Below are 17,341 nucleotides of genomic sequence, written 5' to 3' on the forward strand. Positions count from 1 at the left end.
GCAATGAAGCAATTTGGCGTATTCTCTCATTCCCCATTCATGAACGTCATCCCACTGCTGTACATTTGGCGGTGCATCTGGAAAATGGTCAACAAGTTTATTTCAACGCATCGAATGTTGCTCAACGTGCTGAAATATCTCCAGAGCCAACATTGACCAGTTTCTTTTCGATTTGCCAAAGCGATCCGTTTGCACGAACGTTGTTCTACTCTAAGATGCCACGTTATTACACTTGGAACGCTCCATCGAAGAAATTTCAACGTTGAAAGCAAGGCGATGCGGTTTCTGATCATCCGGACGTGCATTCTACTGATGCTCTTGGTCGCATTTACACAGTTCATCCGAAGAATAGCGAATGATTCTACTTGCGGTTGCTGCTGGTAAATGTTCGTGGGCCGACATCATTTGAATCACTTCGAACTGTCAATGGTGTAGTCTGCCCAACATTTCGTGCTGCATGTCAAAAGCTCAATTTGTTTGAAAATGATACTCATTGGGACATGACAATCGCTAAAGCATTTGTTTCTGCATCTCCAAGTCAGATACGCACATTATTTGCTATCATTATTTCGACATGCTTCCCATCGAATCCACCTGAACTGTAGAAAAACTACAAGGATGACATGTCAGAAGACATTTTACATCGAATTCGTGTTATTTCAGGGAATCCTGATTTCGAGGTGAATAAGGAGATACATAACCAGGTTTTCCTTCTGATCGAAGACATGTGTTACCTCATGTGCGGCAGTTTGTTAGTCAAGTTAGGAATGCCAATGCCACATCGTGGAGTGAATTGCGCTTTCAATCTAGAATTGGAACGTGAACGTGAAAATGATCGAGATGCATTGAACTAATTAGTTCGAACGAATGTACCAATGTTGAACCCCCAACAGAAGGTAGTGCACGATACGTTAATGAAGGCAATTGATGATGGAAATGGTGGCTTATTTTTCCTCGATGCGCCCAGTGGAACTTTTGGAGGCGCAATGATTCTACTATCTGGCGATTTCCGCCAAACACTACCAGTCATTCCAAGATCGACCGCTGCCAATGAAATAAATGCTTGCCTCAAATCATTGACTCTGTGGCGCTATGTGAAGAACCTTCAGCTGACGACAAACATGCGAGTTCCATTGCTAAACGATCCATCTGCCGAAGATTTCTCTAAGCAATTTCTGACTATCGGTAACGGCCGTGTTCCTGTCGACGAATCGAACGGATTGATTTCGTTTCGGCTGAATTTTTGCAATTTCGTGTCAACAATTGGTTGAGTGAACGAGCAATTCTTGCGGCAAAGAACAAAGATGTGAATCACTTATACTTCACAATTCAAAATCAAATCGTTGGTTTACTGCATTCCTTCAAATCTATTGACTGTGTAAGTACTCGGCCGTAGTAATTTGGCGGGCGTGGTGCGGCGGCGTCTTGCGTTACTCAAACGTATAGCCATGTGTATTATGCCCGAAAAAAAGACACTGTCTACGAACATTTTACTCACGGTTATACGTTTGAGTTTCGCAAGATGCCGGCGCGCCACCCCCGCGCGACCACTACGTTCTTGCACTAACAAACGAAGACGAAGCAACCAACTAGCCAACTGAATTTTTAAACTCATTGGATCTTCCTGGCTTGCCACCGCACAATTTACAACTGAAGGTTGGCTCGGTAGTCATCATGCTTCGAAATCTGAACCAACCAAAACTATGTAATCCATTTCATTTTGGTTTGATTTTTGCACATTTATTGAACTTAATTCATTTTGAATATTCATTTTAACTTAATAAAAAAATGAATTTAATTCAGCTTATAAGTTAACACAAGATTATTGATTCTGAGGCGGTACGAAGTTCGCCGGGTCAGCTAGTATATGAATATAAACAAAAGGTAAATATCCATTTCCCTTTCCTGCCGCTACCGCAAAAGTATACTTGTGCCTAAGTCGCAAACCGCAACGATATGAAGGGTCTCTAATTCTCTTAAGCGCTAAAGAATTACTAGAACGTCCTCAACGGCGATAACAATGTTACAAAGTGTAAATAAAAATAATTTTGATCCCCGAAAGAGATATTTTACGCAATTATAAAAGGATTCGAGAAGAGAAGTTTTAATCCAATTTTAGAATAATGAAAAAGAAACAGTATACTGTTATTAGCTCGGCGTTTTCAACCGGAATTAAAATTTAACGTGAAAATATTTCAGGGTCCTTTAATAAGTTGATGATACTAATATTTTCTTATTATATTACTAAATAATGATACTGTTCAATCCCGCTAATTAGTCAAATATGGGTTGATTTAGGCATTTTGAGAATTGTATTTTCATAAGATATTCTTTATTTAACACATCTCGCAATACCGAGTGTGTCATGGATCATCATTAGTCATTACCATAATATATAATAAAATATAATTAGGTAAGGTTCACATTTCGTATACGCACTAAAATACTGTCGTAAGTCTTTAATGGTAGTTTTAGAGTTATCGATATGGTTGGATTCGTTTTATTTGTTCAGATTTTAATAGAATACTTTGGTAGGTATCTCGAACCCAAATATTAAAGGGAAAGAAGCACTACTTAATACAGAATATTATTATCACTTTTTATCACTATGTTATGCCAGTAATTTACTGCAAGTTATCTAAATAACTAAAACATTTTATTAATCAATGTAAATATTATAATAAAATACTGTCATAATTCAGAAATATTAAAATACCTAATTTTAATACGGCGAAAATTTAGGTTGGTAGACATGTCGGTCAAATTCGGGTATGTTTGTGCTGGCAGCACGTTCGAACTATTTTTAGTTTAGAACTAGTTCATCATATTTCAAAACAGTCGGATCTTGCATCTCAATTGTAGACGTACACTTTCTCGCTCTACAAGTTAACACACCCAAGAGAAGGGCTGTTAAAAGAAAGGACTTTTGACAGTTTAGAATTTAGACGGTTAACTTATTTATATAATAAACCTCCTGAATACATAAAGTGATACATGTGATACTTTTTTCGCATATAGCTTTTTTGGATTTTAAACAATATATAGCCTCGCAGGAGGGCTATTTTAACATATCACTTAACTTCAAGATCAATAAAAAAGTGATAAATATAATATGTCGTATTCCGACAGTTAATTATCCCGGGATATGAACTGCCAGGCGTGATATTTATTAACGCGGATCGATATGACTGCGTCAACTGGTTTAGAGCGAGATTTAGTGCGACAATTCCATATTGAGAAGATCGAAATGCCGCGAATTTGTCGGAGGTCGCCGCCTCAACTCGACATCATAGATACGCATAGCATGAAGTCCGCGCAAAGTTGATCGAGCTCTGCAAAAACAGAGGTGCGGTTCATAAGATACGTATCAACTGAAATATTCGTTTATAACGATATAATATAATGTGTTATCAATATTATTGTAGATACCACCTTGTATATAGAATTGCCCCGGGTGATTTTGGATCAAAAAAAAATTACATATCGTGTTAACTATAATAGTTAGAATAGCCCCGCAGTATCGATACTTCTTTTGATTATCATAATGATTAGCCGGAATAGATCCACAGCTGGATAAAGGTATTTCCTAGCATCTTCGCTATTGCATACATTTTCCGAACATGATTTGGTTAATTCTGAGATCACTAAGTGCTCTTTGAGATGTTATTTTGGGATAAACCGGGGAAAGAAAACACAAATTATATTATACCAATAAAGGTACCTGCGTAATTATAATAATACTTATATTCTATTGGATATGTCAAATAGTACATAATATTACCTATTAAAACTCAATAATAATTATTAACTAAATTAATGAGACAAGTTCCCTTTTAAGCGTCACAATAAAAATATATCAGATTTAGTTTATCTGATGTCTTGGCACTTATTAAATATAATTGAAAAGATTATTAATAACAATATCTTCCCTGTGAATCCAACTTAAAGGAGAAAGAAATAATTATAAATAATATACTGAAATACTTATATTAACAAGTATATTATAGGAAATACTTACATACTTATTTATTTACTTCACTACGCGCCTCTGAGTTACTGTCATAATAATAACAAATTGATTTCATTATGAAATATACGTTATATACTAAGATGACATGTGAAACGTAAAAAAATAAGCGAAAATTCCAGTAGTTGTCAAGGTCATTCGCTCCAAAGCAGATGAAATATGTTATAACAGTATATTATATTAGAATATTATTCCAATTTTCGATTTTTGTTTTAAAAATATTTGGCGGTAAAAATGTTGGAGATGAATAGACTGTTGAGTGGATCAAGGGGAGCGTTTATTTATTGATACAATGTCAAGTGTGAAATTAATCGTGCAAAGTAACGCGTGTTGAGGTCAGCTCAGTTCGAGGCGTTCTAGTAGTGAGTATCACGTCCGAGGCATGTTCGTAGAGTGTCATACCCCATCAACTGTAACTGGTCGATAAATTGAGGCTAGCTATTGTTGATGTAGGCCACAATTGGGTAATATGCTGACTGTCGCATTGCTGCCAACTCGCAGTGTTTCACTGACAAGGCTCGGGGTTGTCGACCCTCACCGATGCAGAATATGCCGACCGTAGATGAAGTGCTATTATGCGATACTTGGGCAATTTCCTGATTATTGCGTTGTTGTTATCATGGAACATTTGCTGACACAGCCTGGGGTTGTTGATCCTCACAAATATATTACACAAAATTACAAAAATCAGTATATACCTACCAAATATGTCGAAGAATATCTTCTTTAAGAAAATGGGTCCTTCTGTGGTCTACTTATCAACACTAGTGAGGCAAATAATTTTCATTTTTTCGTAAGTGCCATTATTCTATACAAAAAACAATGTAACAATTTAATAATTCTAAAATCGTATTTTTCAGGAAAAGCCAAAAGAAAATTGATTTTTTTACCACTTTGTATGGAAACTCTAATGTTTCTGTGTACAATTTAGTAAGATGAGCTTCTTGTGTAATCGAAAGTCTTTTATCCTTGAGACATGGCTTACCAAATAAAATAATATCAACAAAATAAAACTTAATAATATCATGCATTCAAAGATACCCAGCTCACCTCATATTTTTTTAATAAGGCCGTGTACCTCTTTTTTATTCTGACAGCTGTCTCGTCAATGTTGCACTTATGCTTATGCAAACAAACAAAAACAAAAAAATGGAATTATTTTACTAACTTCTTGCCTAATGACGTTTCGAGATGACGATTCAAAATATATGAAGTCGTTAACAATCTTCACTTCGTATAGCGCCGTTAAAATTTGCATCAGTATACATTTAGGTAGGTAATGCTTGAGTATAAATTTTCACATATAAAGGAAACGAAATGCAGTTCCTAACGTGTGTGAGATATACGTTTATATGATATGGATTTCCATCAAAATGAACGACGGAATGGGAAAGCTTTGAGCTTTATGGTAGGTACACAGTAATTTTCACTTCGCAGAGGATAATAATACAACATGTTATTCGTACTTTAATCAAAGGGAAAATTGATTAAAAACAGATCGGTTTTCGTAAAATATTCAGTCTTCACTGCAACAACTTTATATTATACACGAACAAACTTTACTATTTCAACTTTCAACAACTTTAGTGTTGCTCTTTGCTAATATTTACCTACCATTATAACATTTATTATTTTATAATCAGCATGTCCAGAGATGATAACCATAGCTTTACTACATATAATAATTAATAAATCACTTTTAATCATATGAATAATACACAAGACCAGGAATGTAGCATTATTATTCAAATTTGGGTAGGTACCTACATATTTTTTGTAACACATCAGAAAATACATAATACAAAATAGATTTTGATTTTGAATAGAATAGGTTTACCTATGTCTCATTCGGAGTAAATATTGTGTTTTCTTCTATTAGGTATTTGATGATTTATATAAGAGAATGTACCTCTATATATATAAATTTATAATATTTATGAATGAAATATCTTATATATTATTGATTATGGAATAAAAATGTTGCAGTAAAAATTCTCGAAGAAAAAGTGGTTTTCCATAATAATAGTTATTATACAGTATTTTGGTGTTACAAAAAAGAAAATCCAAATAACATTACACCCTTTTCTTCTGCCAAAGAAGCTTTTTGGCGAAAGCTGTAAAAAAAAGTTAAGCGCTGGTTTCATATGGTGACTTCTTATTCTAGTCTAAATATAATTCTCAAGCGTGATATATCAATTGTGAAAATTCCTTTACAGCGGAAGCACGTTTTTTATTGGAACCTATTCTCGTTTCACCCCTTCTCAAAAGCTTTAAGTATTTGTTAAACGCACAAAAAATAAATAACACAATCTTTTGTGCCCGGGATACGTTTGGCCAAAATGTGTTGCAGTACAGGCAGTGATACTATATACTTAGAGATATAATATGGAATTCTGGACGTACCTATTAACATATTGTTTCATACCAGATTATATATCGGGCTTTCTTTGAATACTAGTGATGATGTTTTGGATTACTGTGATTACAGCAATTTCAAAAATAACGATTACAACAGTCTCGTAGATTTCGATAACAAAAACAAACTCCTTATTGATCTAGCAACGTTTCTTATATACTGTCTTCTTTATATATATTTATATACAGGGAGCCATTGATGAGGATCTCTGGCTCTCTGAGGATCTCTTGGATCTCTGGATCAATGGCACTCAGCTCGAACAGGTGAAAAGCTACATATATCTGGGACAACAAGTGTCTATAGATGGATGTATATTTGATTAAATTGTTCGCAGAGTAAAGCTAGGCTGGAGTGCTTTTGTCCACCTGAATAATATCTTCAAAAGTGACCTTCCACTGTGCCTAAAGCGCAAAGTGATCACATGTACGTGTGAAACATGGACCCTAAGTAAAAGAGAGATCCAGAAACTTAAAGTAGCACAACGTGGTATGGAGAGGTGCATGCTGGGCATAACGCGAAAGGACAAAAAAAGGAATGAGTGGATAAGGAAGCAGACAAGGGTTTGCGATGTAATAGAGTTTATTAAAAGCCTTAAATGGAGATGGGCTGGACACATAGCTCGAAGAAGAGACAATCGTTGGACAAATCTAGTCATCCAGTGGTATCCAAGAAGTACAAAACGTCCGCAAGGTAAACCTAGAGGCCGCTGGATCGATGAAATGATAAAGTTCTGCGGAAGTACGTGGCAACGCAATGCACATGACCAAGAGAAGTGGAAGCAACTTGAAGAGGCCTTCATCCAGCAGTGGATAGATCCAGGCTGATGATGATGATGATGATATACAGGGTAAATATAGCACCAAATATATAATATCGCCATAATTTGTAGCCACCTAGGGTAAAAAGCTCCCACCTGATGATCGACCCAATGATTGAGCTTCCAGATAGTCAACCTTTTATACATGTGAGGCTTTAACTGCCTACGTTGCGGATATTCCAGATCTATCTTTGGAATGTTTAAGTAAATACTTCTCTTTTGGGTGAACATGGATAAATCCAAATAACTGAGCATGTCATATTATATTATGCCTTATATGGGAAGCTCTGACATCTAAAAAACTAACTAAAATGCGCTGATACGGACTGAGGTCTATTTGTGCTTTTCTAGTAATAACTATTTGTGACAATTTATTGTTGTGTTGGTGCTTGCAATTTTATTTCTGTGTATATATTTATATTGTCTGATACACCCTGCTGCCAAGTAATTGAATGACCTGCAGTTCACTACGTAATGGAGAGATAGATCCTGCTAAAATTCATTAGTCGATGACCGACTATAGGGCAAAAATCTCCGCCCTATGCCTGTAACTATACACATAATGTCATCACGCAGTAAGGATGGATTTATTCGGCGTGGGTAGGTCGCGATCTTCTTATCCGTGAAAACCTTCTTTGCATAAAGCTGCAGTTATGCTCGGTGCTTTTCCCGTAAGCTTTGAAGGCTCGACGGCGGCGACGACGGTGTTTGCGCTGGGAAATTTCCATGACATTATATGGGGATTTTGTTGCGAGCTTGGAAATAAAAAGCTCACTCTAACTGGTAAAAGTGCCGCGCTGCTAATAAAGCCTGGAATAATATTACCGGCGAAGGTATTAAGGCTACAAAGATGAAAGATTTGATAAATAAGATTTTTTTTGTTTATATCTCACTAAATAAAAACAACGAAATAATTACATAGGTACGTAATAAAGATACTTATAAAAACGTAGTTATTACTCAGTATTTAGTCACCATAAATAAAAATTGTTTTGTGAGACGTCTTTCGTTAACAGGGTGTGTGTACAAACAAAATATGTGAGTCCTAAAATTAACCCTTTACTTTAAGTGATCTTATAATTATTATTATTGTGAATAATATCTAGTGTGGGGTAGAAAGAACTATGTAAAGTGGGAAAGAGACAATTGATCGAATTCAAAATTATAAATGTAGCACTATTTAAAAAAAACCACTTCAATTATTACTCCCAACTCATCACGATTTTGACAGTAAAAAATCTATTATTTTTAGTGATAGGCACATGATTTAATGAGAAGCTTGTGGCTGAAATACATAGCAAATTAATTTATTATGATATTTTTATATATTTATTTTTGGAGTTTTCACTAAGCCATAAAATGATTCCACCTTTCTTTGTTTCATATCTTTCTTGGTCATCATTTTAAAATTCAGACGTCATTCACGAGAAATGTCTTTATTATGTTTATGTTAAGCCCATAAAGCTAAATTTTGGGTGAAGAAATTCTCGGCATATTTTATAACGAAGAAGATTCTAGAACCGTAATAATATTCATAAACATGCAAAAGACGTAAAAATCCTTTATAAAAACCGTACTTTTTGAAATCATTAGAATTTTCTTAAGACTGACAGAAAACTGAGTAAAATGAGACATCAGATCTAGGGTTTGCAGTGCTCTATAGCCGACTTTACATAGAGATTACAACAAATATTTTATTCATATTAAAATTACTTCAACCTGTTCCCGATACAACAATAAGTTGTGATATATATTAATATTAGGTAAAATAATGTAGGAATTGGAGGATCCATTTCCATTTATCGATAAATCGGTTTACCGGTAAATAATGAAAAAAATCATTACCAGTTATCGGTTTACCGGTTAATTTATTTTAAAGTTTAACCATTTATTACTATATTGTCAATTAATAAAAAATATATTAGCGTGGAAAATTTGATTTATGTATGATTTACCTACACTAGTTGCAGAATCAAAAAGAATTTTGTTATTAGCAAGACCGTGCTCCAATCAAACTAGATATAGTCTAAATAATGAAACTAGCAATTAAGGGGGGACATGCTCGTCATAGGTCAAAATTGAGTTTTTTTTTGTGTTTTCAAACAATGATCCTGGACATTCCTTAAACGTTGTAGATAATCTATTTATATAATTTTGAAGTTTTATTATCCTTTATATTTATTTTAAACATTTGATGACTGCATAAAGTATTTTTATTACATAAAATAGTATACTTTTAAACCTCTCGCTCTAATGTTTTAGAATATAGTCATATTTCGGTACATGAATGTGCAGTGGTGTTAAGATTTTTAACATTTATTAATTTTTAAACGCATTTATAAAACCATTAGTATAATTAATGACGAGATAATTTTAGTAAAATATTTACGATAAAAAATTATATTGATAATCTCTGTGATCCCAAATTTTACAAGAATTATGCATTTTATTATTCAAAAGATCGGCAAGATTAACACATTTGAAGATAATTCTACAGATACTTATTATAAGCTAAGTCTTTGACACATTCAAGTGTGATAAACATCCTATGAATATTGATTGCTTTATAATAATTATTGACCTAAGAATCAATCTAATTCCACGCCTATGTACATGAATTTAACGAATGTCCTTCAATGAAAACTAATACCATGAATATATAATATGCCAACTTGTGCGATCAATATTATTATTATAATACAATATGTACATACAAAATCATTTTTCACGTAAAAAAAATAACATACATAAGTTTTCCGAAGATTTTCTTTTACAAATAAGTGACAATAGGAAGTCTTTGTCTCAAATTTTAACAATGTCATACAAAGAATGAAAAGAATCGATTGTTTGTATTGGAATGTTTTCCAACAAGTTTTATAACAAGGGAAATAACAAGATACGCAGCTAAAAGATTCGAGAATTTCGTCAAAAAAAATGGAAAACAAGTTTTTTTCCAAAGTGACTGATTGAAAACTTTTTCTCGTGAAAAAATGCTTTTCCAATGTTTCGTAAGTGGGAGAAAAAAATTCATATTTAGATTTTTTTATTGGAACATAAACAATATTTTCCAATTCAAAAGTTTTTCGACAGAATAATAAAAAACTTAGTCGTAGGTATAATGTTTTCGTAACCGCTGGAAGAAAAACAATGTTTACCAGAATAAAATATTCACTTGGTAAGATTGACTTAAATACATTATAATAAACATTATTTTCATGAAAATATAAATAAACAAAAGTTACGTGTTTTAATAATTAATTCTTTAAATCAAATAAATTTGATTTGCCATTCGATTATAGGTTAGCGCACCTTTTTATACCTGAGTTCCAAAAACTAAAATAACATAATAATATTTAATAATGGATGACGTGCAAAATATATATTTTTTTAAATTAGAAACAGCATTTTTAACTTTGACCGAGCATTTTCCTTCCAAAACAGCTTTCTTGCTTCTTTCTTCTTTCTGGAGAGACGTTTCTCTTCTGAAATTTTCTAATATATTATTTTTCTACGAAAATATTACGTAACTTCTTATTCAATAACCTTACTGGCAGTGAGGTTTCGTATAGGTAGACAGGTCATACGTTGCTTGAAGCTAGTGTGGTAAATTAAAAAAGGTAGGTATACAAATACCTAATACAACTTTTCAAAGTATTTTCCGAGGAGACGATAAAAGTTTCGCTTACGGCGCTAACTGATGGATAATGTTTGTGGATGTATATCCGTTCTTTAAAAATTTATTAAATAAATCCAGTGAAGCCAACTATGTGAGATTAAATTAGATTAGCATTTTGAGTCTTTTGAAGGATAGAAAATTTTCAATGGATATCACTGTCGACTGTTTTACACGTCAAAGTTGTTTTTAATTTTAAGTTCCATACTGTCTCAGCCATATAGAGATTTTTTCATAATACTTCAAAGATTCGGCCAAACAAAAATATTGGGAACGGCAAATTTGTGATGTTTATAAATCGCAATAACTTTAAGATCAAAACGTGTTCCGTAATCGTAGGAAATTTTTCAATCTATAAGCGATGCAGCATCCATTGATCAGTAGGAACTTACTTACTTCTGATAACTTGCATAAACAAAGAAAAGAATGAAAATAGGTAATTTAGTATATAAGAAAGTATCTACTTACTATACTATAGGTGTGATCACGCCGACCATTATGTATATGAATATAGTTCTTACCTGAAAGAAAAAGAGTAATATTTAAAACATTGTTAGAAAAAATTGGGCGAAAAATATAGTTCTTTGAAATAACGCTTATAAGATGAACAGTCAACTCTTAACGTAAATCTTTATACAAATCATGTTTTACAATTTTCGATCCTAAGAAGAGCGTATTATGAACCTCCATAAGGTGGAGATTGTATTAACAAGTTTTTTTTTTTTGCAAGAAATGTACGTAGGTACATACTTAATCCACTCGTTCAACCTATTAGGTCCTATAGTACTTTTTTTCATGTCATGTAGTGAACGTCTTAAACTTACAATTTGTAATGTCCACAATATGTTTAAAAAAAATGAAATTTAATACTAATTCTATGGGTCCAAGCACACGTTGAAAAACGAAAATGTGAATTTTGCCGGGATTTGAACCCGGGCTTCCAGGGATTCGCGCTTATGTAATTGCAATGAATTTCACTGCTAGTTTTTACAATAATTATCACTGAAGCGCTTTCTAAATTTCGTTACTGTTTGACAGTCGGCTTTTGTATTTTATGTCATAGTATTAATAATTTCCTTAATTATTAACCGGTGTCAGGATCTCTAAGGATTTATGTTAGGTATAACTTTAATAATTTACGTACATACTTGTACTTGCTAATAAGTAAAATTATTATTTGTTTTTTATTCAACGAATAATTGAAAAGATTTAAACATTTAACATTCTTTATTGAACATATTATATAAATTGAAAACATTTCAGAAACATATCTAAAGCTAGAAAAATCTTTTTGAAAAAAAAAGAATCTTTGTATTTTTAAATAAAAACACTTAGGTATATTTAATGCAACATTATATTCATATAACTGACATGATTTATTTTCATTTCCTTATCATTATGTCATTGATTCTACAAATTACATTGAATAATAAATTAGAGTACACTCAAATATATCTATGTGTACAACATTTGTAACATAACTAACTGTTAGCAGAAATTCCAAGACACACCTAAGCAAATAATCAACAGAGAAATTTGCTTAGGCATGCTTTACAGAAACATAAGATGTGTATTATAATGTGACGATTCTGCACATAATGGAAATAATTTTAATTTACTCTTCTGTGATTGAATAAAATTGTATAATAATTGGTGCCCACGGTGGCGTAATCAGTAAAGTGTCAGTTTGGTCGTGGATGCTGGTTCAATCCGGCGTATTACAAAAATACCATACCGTGTTTGATCCAGATATTGGAGTAAGTGTTTTAGTTTTTTTGTTAATTTTACCCTCACTATATAAATCAAGTAAAGTTAAGATTCTGTTTATAAGCAACCATGGTGAGATCCTTTTTCTTGTTTTAATCATTTCAAAATAATTTAATTTTACTCTAATCCGAGAGCCACATTATAGTGTAGTACCAATAACGAAGTTAATTGAAAATTATTAATACTCTTGGCTGAGGATAATTGACGGAATGGAATTAAAATTCTAATGTATTTAAGTTATTTACTGTTCCATTTTATTAATTTTTACGATTTATGTTTCGTCTTCCGATATATTCAGATACAATGCGCACCCACCAATAGTACCAACATGCATATTATTATTTTTCATATATACTAAATTTACCAAGTGCCATTATTTATAAGTAATGATATTTAAATAGGCTTTCTAAATAATATATTAACAGTTAGTATTTCCAAACACTTCAAATTATTTCCAATACAAGTTTTTAAATTTACTTCTATACTTAGTAATAAGGTATACACGTTATTCAATTCTAGTTTGAAAACATATTCTTCTTCTTATCCTGCCATCCCTGAACGGATGTCGGCCACCATCAGGGCGATCTTTAATTAATCATCTGCTGCCCGGAACAGTTCTTTGGAGCTGGCCTCAAACCAATTACGGAAGTTCTTCAGCTACAAAATGTCACGTCGTCCTCTGCGACGCTTACCGTGGATCTTACATTGTATGATAAGTTGAGAATGAAGAAATTCTTGGTCCATTTTCATTCCATTGAGAACCTAGACATTAATTTGTCATTCGGTCAGTCCAAGGAGTTTCGGGGAAAGGTAATACAGCTACGTATTGAAAGTATATATGCAGTCTCAGACGTAGGTTGATCTCAATTACTAAGAAGACTTTGAATGAATTTATTATTGTAAATGATTTACAGGAAACGTACGGACTACTTTTTGGTTTAGATATAACTTACCAACGAGTTAATTGTCACACTGAGCTGTGATACTGCGCTCACTTTTTGTTATTCGTCATATACGGCCAGCAGTGTTTCAAAAGTGGCCAAAGTTGGACGTTCAAAATGCACTTCGTCAAGAATGGGAATGGGACGACTGGACTCCGGACAATTGGACGCCGCACTGTCGTAGAAACGTATACAGAACGTAGACGAGGTATTTTAATCAGTTTCTATCTACTGCTTAGTAGTTTTAATTCATTTTACTCTAACATAATGTATTCTTTATTGCGGATTGAGAATTACCATGCCTAAGGCTTTATATAAAATAAAAAAACTCTTTTTTCGTTGGAACTTTAACATATGTAAGATTAAATCGTTATTTACGTCTGCATATTTACATTATCACCCACTATTAAATCATAATATAATCATTTAAATATAAATATTAATATAAAATATTTTTTTAAGTACCTATATGTACCTAACGTCTATTTATTTTCGAATTCCGTGACGTCCAGTTGTCCCGGTGCCAAATCGTCCTAGACCCTCAAGAACAGCCAGGGTGGCTATACACCCTAAGTCATTTTCAAATGAAATGTCATGTATTAATCTTTCAAATAAATAACAAACATTAAAAAAATGTGGTATTGTTTATAATCTCATGTTGTATCTGGCTTAAAATACACCCTTTTCTAGAATTATTGCAGATTTGTCAATTTACACATTCGCCTTCACCTTAGTGATACTAAACCTTAGCGTTGTTAATTTTATAAAGGAATGTGTAGACTAAGCCTACTGTTGTGTAGATTCAGTCAGATGGGGTAATATTAGATCAACAATTCCGCCACGATAGATTGACAACAATAGACTCAGCGGAATGTAATTGAAATCACGAACCCCGGCTGACATGGTGTCCTAAGGTAAATTTGCTACTGCTCAGTTGCACAGCACCGGTTTCGAGAGGACGCGGCACGTGATCCAATTAGAGGGTGACATCACGTTTTAGTGCCTCCAGCCTCTGCACACTTGCCAAGCATACGAGGATATAAATACCCTAACGGCAGTGGTGTCATTATAATTGTTAAACAACCGGTTCTAAAATAAATTTAAAAAGTAGATATCTTTTATTTAATATAAAGACCTACCGATGTTGAACAATTATAAATATGCCTTGTTATCCAAAACACGACAATTCTGAATATTTATCATTATTCATTTTACAATAATTATGTTCCGATATTATTCATCGAATTAGATGGTATAATATGCTCAGAGAGAAACTTACATGACAATATGGTAAACTGGGCAATTTATAAACAAATTTAAAAGCATGGGTAATTCTTATGTTAAGTTTGTCCGTTTACCGTTTACGTAATTCGAATTAAATTAACTTAAATAACAAATGAAATATTAGTATTTAATCAACTTCGGAATGGTTTTATATACAGATAAATAAAATCATCAAAGCAGAAGGTTTGTCAACAATCTGAGCTTTTTTTAAAACTTATTAAGTTACATAATATACATTGCATTCCGAAAATACCACCTGGCACACTATTGTGTTCTATATTTAGAAGAAATGAAAATATAATTAATATTAAATTCTAAAGGTTTATAAAAGATTTTTCGATAGCTATTTCGGTTGTAACACCATTATCAAGATAGGCTATATTCAATACGCCGCATCTTGATGCAAGGTTTGGAATGTGTGAGTGTCCTACGAAAATGAAGCACGCATTATGCATGTGCAATAGTGTGTGTAATACACCAATATTAAATGAGCGTAAATGCATAAACCGAGAGCAGTTTTCAGTATTCGACGTAAAACGTATTCTTGACACGTGTATAAGTTTAACCCGGATTGTTCCTTACTCGAGTCGGTTACCTGCTTTCGCCTTACCCGTTATGTTTTTCAGTTCCCATTATTTCTGAGTTCCCTGAGATAGGCCGTTTGCCTTTACTTAAATACTATACGTATGGATAGAGACAGAATACATTGTCTTATTCGTTCAATGAATTCGTTGAACGAATAAGAAAATGTATTCTGTCTCTATCTATACGTATAGTATTTAAGCAAAGGCAAACGGCCTATCTGAATAGTCTTGATAATGGTGTTACAACCGAAATAGCTATCGACAAACCTTTTAAAAACCTGTAGAATTTAATATTAATTATATATTCATTTCTTGTAAAATGGAATTCTACTTGTAAAATGGAATGCTAACTCAATTAATTCTATATTTGAAGCGCCTAGTTTCAAAAGCCCTTAAAACGGTTTTTGAAAATTTTTGAGTTAGATATGTATTTAGATGGATATTTTTGTTACCTATATGGTGGCCGAAGATTGAACTTTAAAAAACGCCAGAAACCGTCAATATGTATGATCAAAAATTAGGGTAAATTTCAAAACCCGCTAAAATGATTGGGTGTGCTTTTCAAATACCCCAAAAATGGAAAGCCAAAATACTCTTTAGAATGTAACGAATTAAAAAATAAATACATAAAGTTTACAGATTTATTAGATGATTTTTTCTCATTTTTCTCAAAACTACCTAAAGTAGTTTTTCTCATTTTTCTCATAACTACCTAAAATCGTTTTAGGGGCTTTTGATACTAGGCGCTTCATTTAGAGTTTCCTCAGAAATTGCACGGCCGCCATGTCCAAAGTAAGTCAAATGCACTATTTAAAAAAAAAATATTCTGGTATAAGCAGAGTCCTTCAAATATTCATAAAATAATTCATACCTACTGGTAGAAAATCATTTAAATGCGATGCATACCATTTTACATGCATACAGTTTCATGACTTTTCGATTTGTTTTATTTGCTACTTTTGAGTAACATATTATCATAACCCAAGAGCGCAATTTCCACTACTGTATAAAACTGTTATAATATGATGCATTCAAATTAATATACCACACATACCCAAATTTTTTTTGGATGTAAATCGTAGGTTTAAGCCGCGTTGACACGATCCAAGTACGATCCAAGTACACATGGACCGAGTGCCATCCAAGTAGACATCTTCATACTAATTATTCCTATCCAAGCTACTTGGACCGCGTCCTACTCATCTAAGTTAACTTGGATAGGAATAAATAGTATGAAGCTGTCACTTGGATGGCACTCGATCCAAGTGTACTTGGATCCGTACTTGGACCGTGTCAACGCGGCTTTACGAACAAAATTTACGTCAAAAGTTGTGCTAATATGTTCTAGGAAAACTTTCTAAAGCTTCATCTGTGACTGCTCATATTATTACTTCGGTGGAGTCTAGATGCTTTGGTATAAAGATATACGGTAATATGCAATATTATTATTTCCATGATTTTGATGTTAATAATCGGTTAAAAATTTCGTAAAATATTTCAACAGTTGGATAGTGCGAAGTGCGAACCGCTTGAAAGCCACCGTTGCAAGGAATTACGAGATTTCACATAAGTGATGACTCTTGAGATATATATTTACTAAATATATACCTGATAAAGGTTAATATAATACTATATTATATTTGACTTCTAACTTAATAAAGATACGAGTTAAAAATACAAGACGAGTGAAAAATTCGCTTGTAATAATATATTATAAAATTGATGTAAGTACGATGTACAAATTTGTCGACAAGAGCTTTGATTTTAATTAAAACAGAAATATTCAATTTCATTCAACTTTTAGATTAAAAATAATTGTATCTCGGCTACGA

General features: G+C 32.9%; 1 protein-coding gene across 2 annotated transcripts in view; it reads right to left on the reverse strand.

The window, feature by feature from the left end:
* LOC147072840 (uncharacterized) overlaps positions 1-17,341 on the reverse strand; it is a 452,433-nt gene that overhangs the window by 74,905 nt on the left and 360,187 nt on the right. The window contains exon 2 of one of the 2 annotated variants that reach the window (XM_085945864.1): positions 9,855-11,454. The exons of the other annotated variant lie outside the window; for it this stretch is intronic. Within the exon in view, the coding sequence (XP_085801990.1) occupies positions 11,375-11,454 (80 nt within the window). The 3' untranslated portion in view covers positions 9,855-11,374. Of the gene's footprint in view, positions 1-9,854; positions 11,455-17,341 lie in introns of those variants that run through there. 2 annotated transcript variants of the gene reach the window in all.

Source organism: Rhyacophila brunnea, unplaced genomic scaffold (genome assembly GCF_057557595.1).
Source record: "Rhyacophila brunnea isolate RB1 unplaced genomic scaffold, BYU_Rbru_1.0 scaffold_19, whole genome shotgun sequence".
In the NCBI taxonomy this organism is placed as follows: Eukaryota; Metazoa; Arthropoda; class Insecta; order Trichoptera; family Rhyacophilidae; genus Rhyacophila; species Rhyacophila brunnea.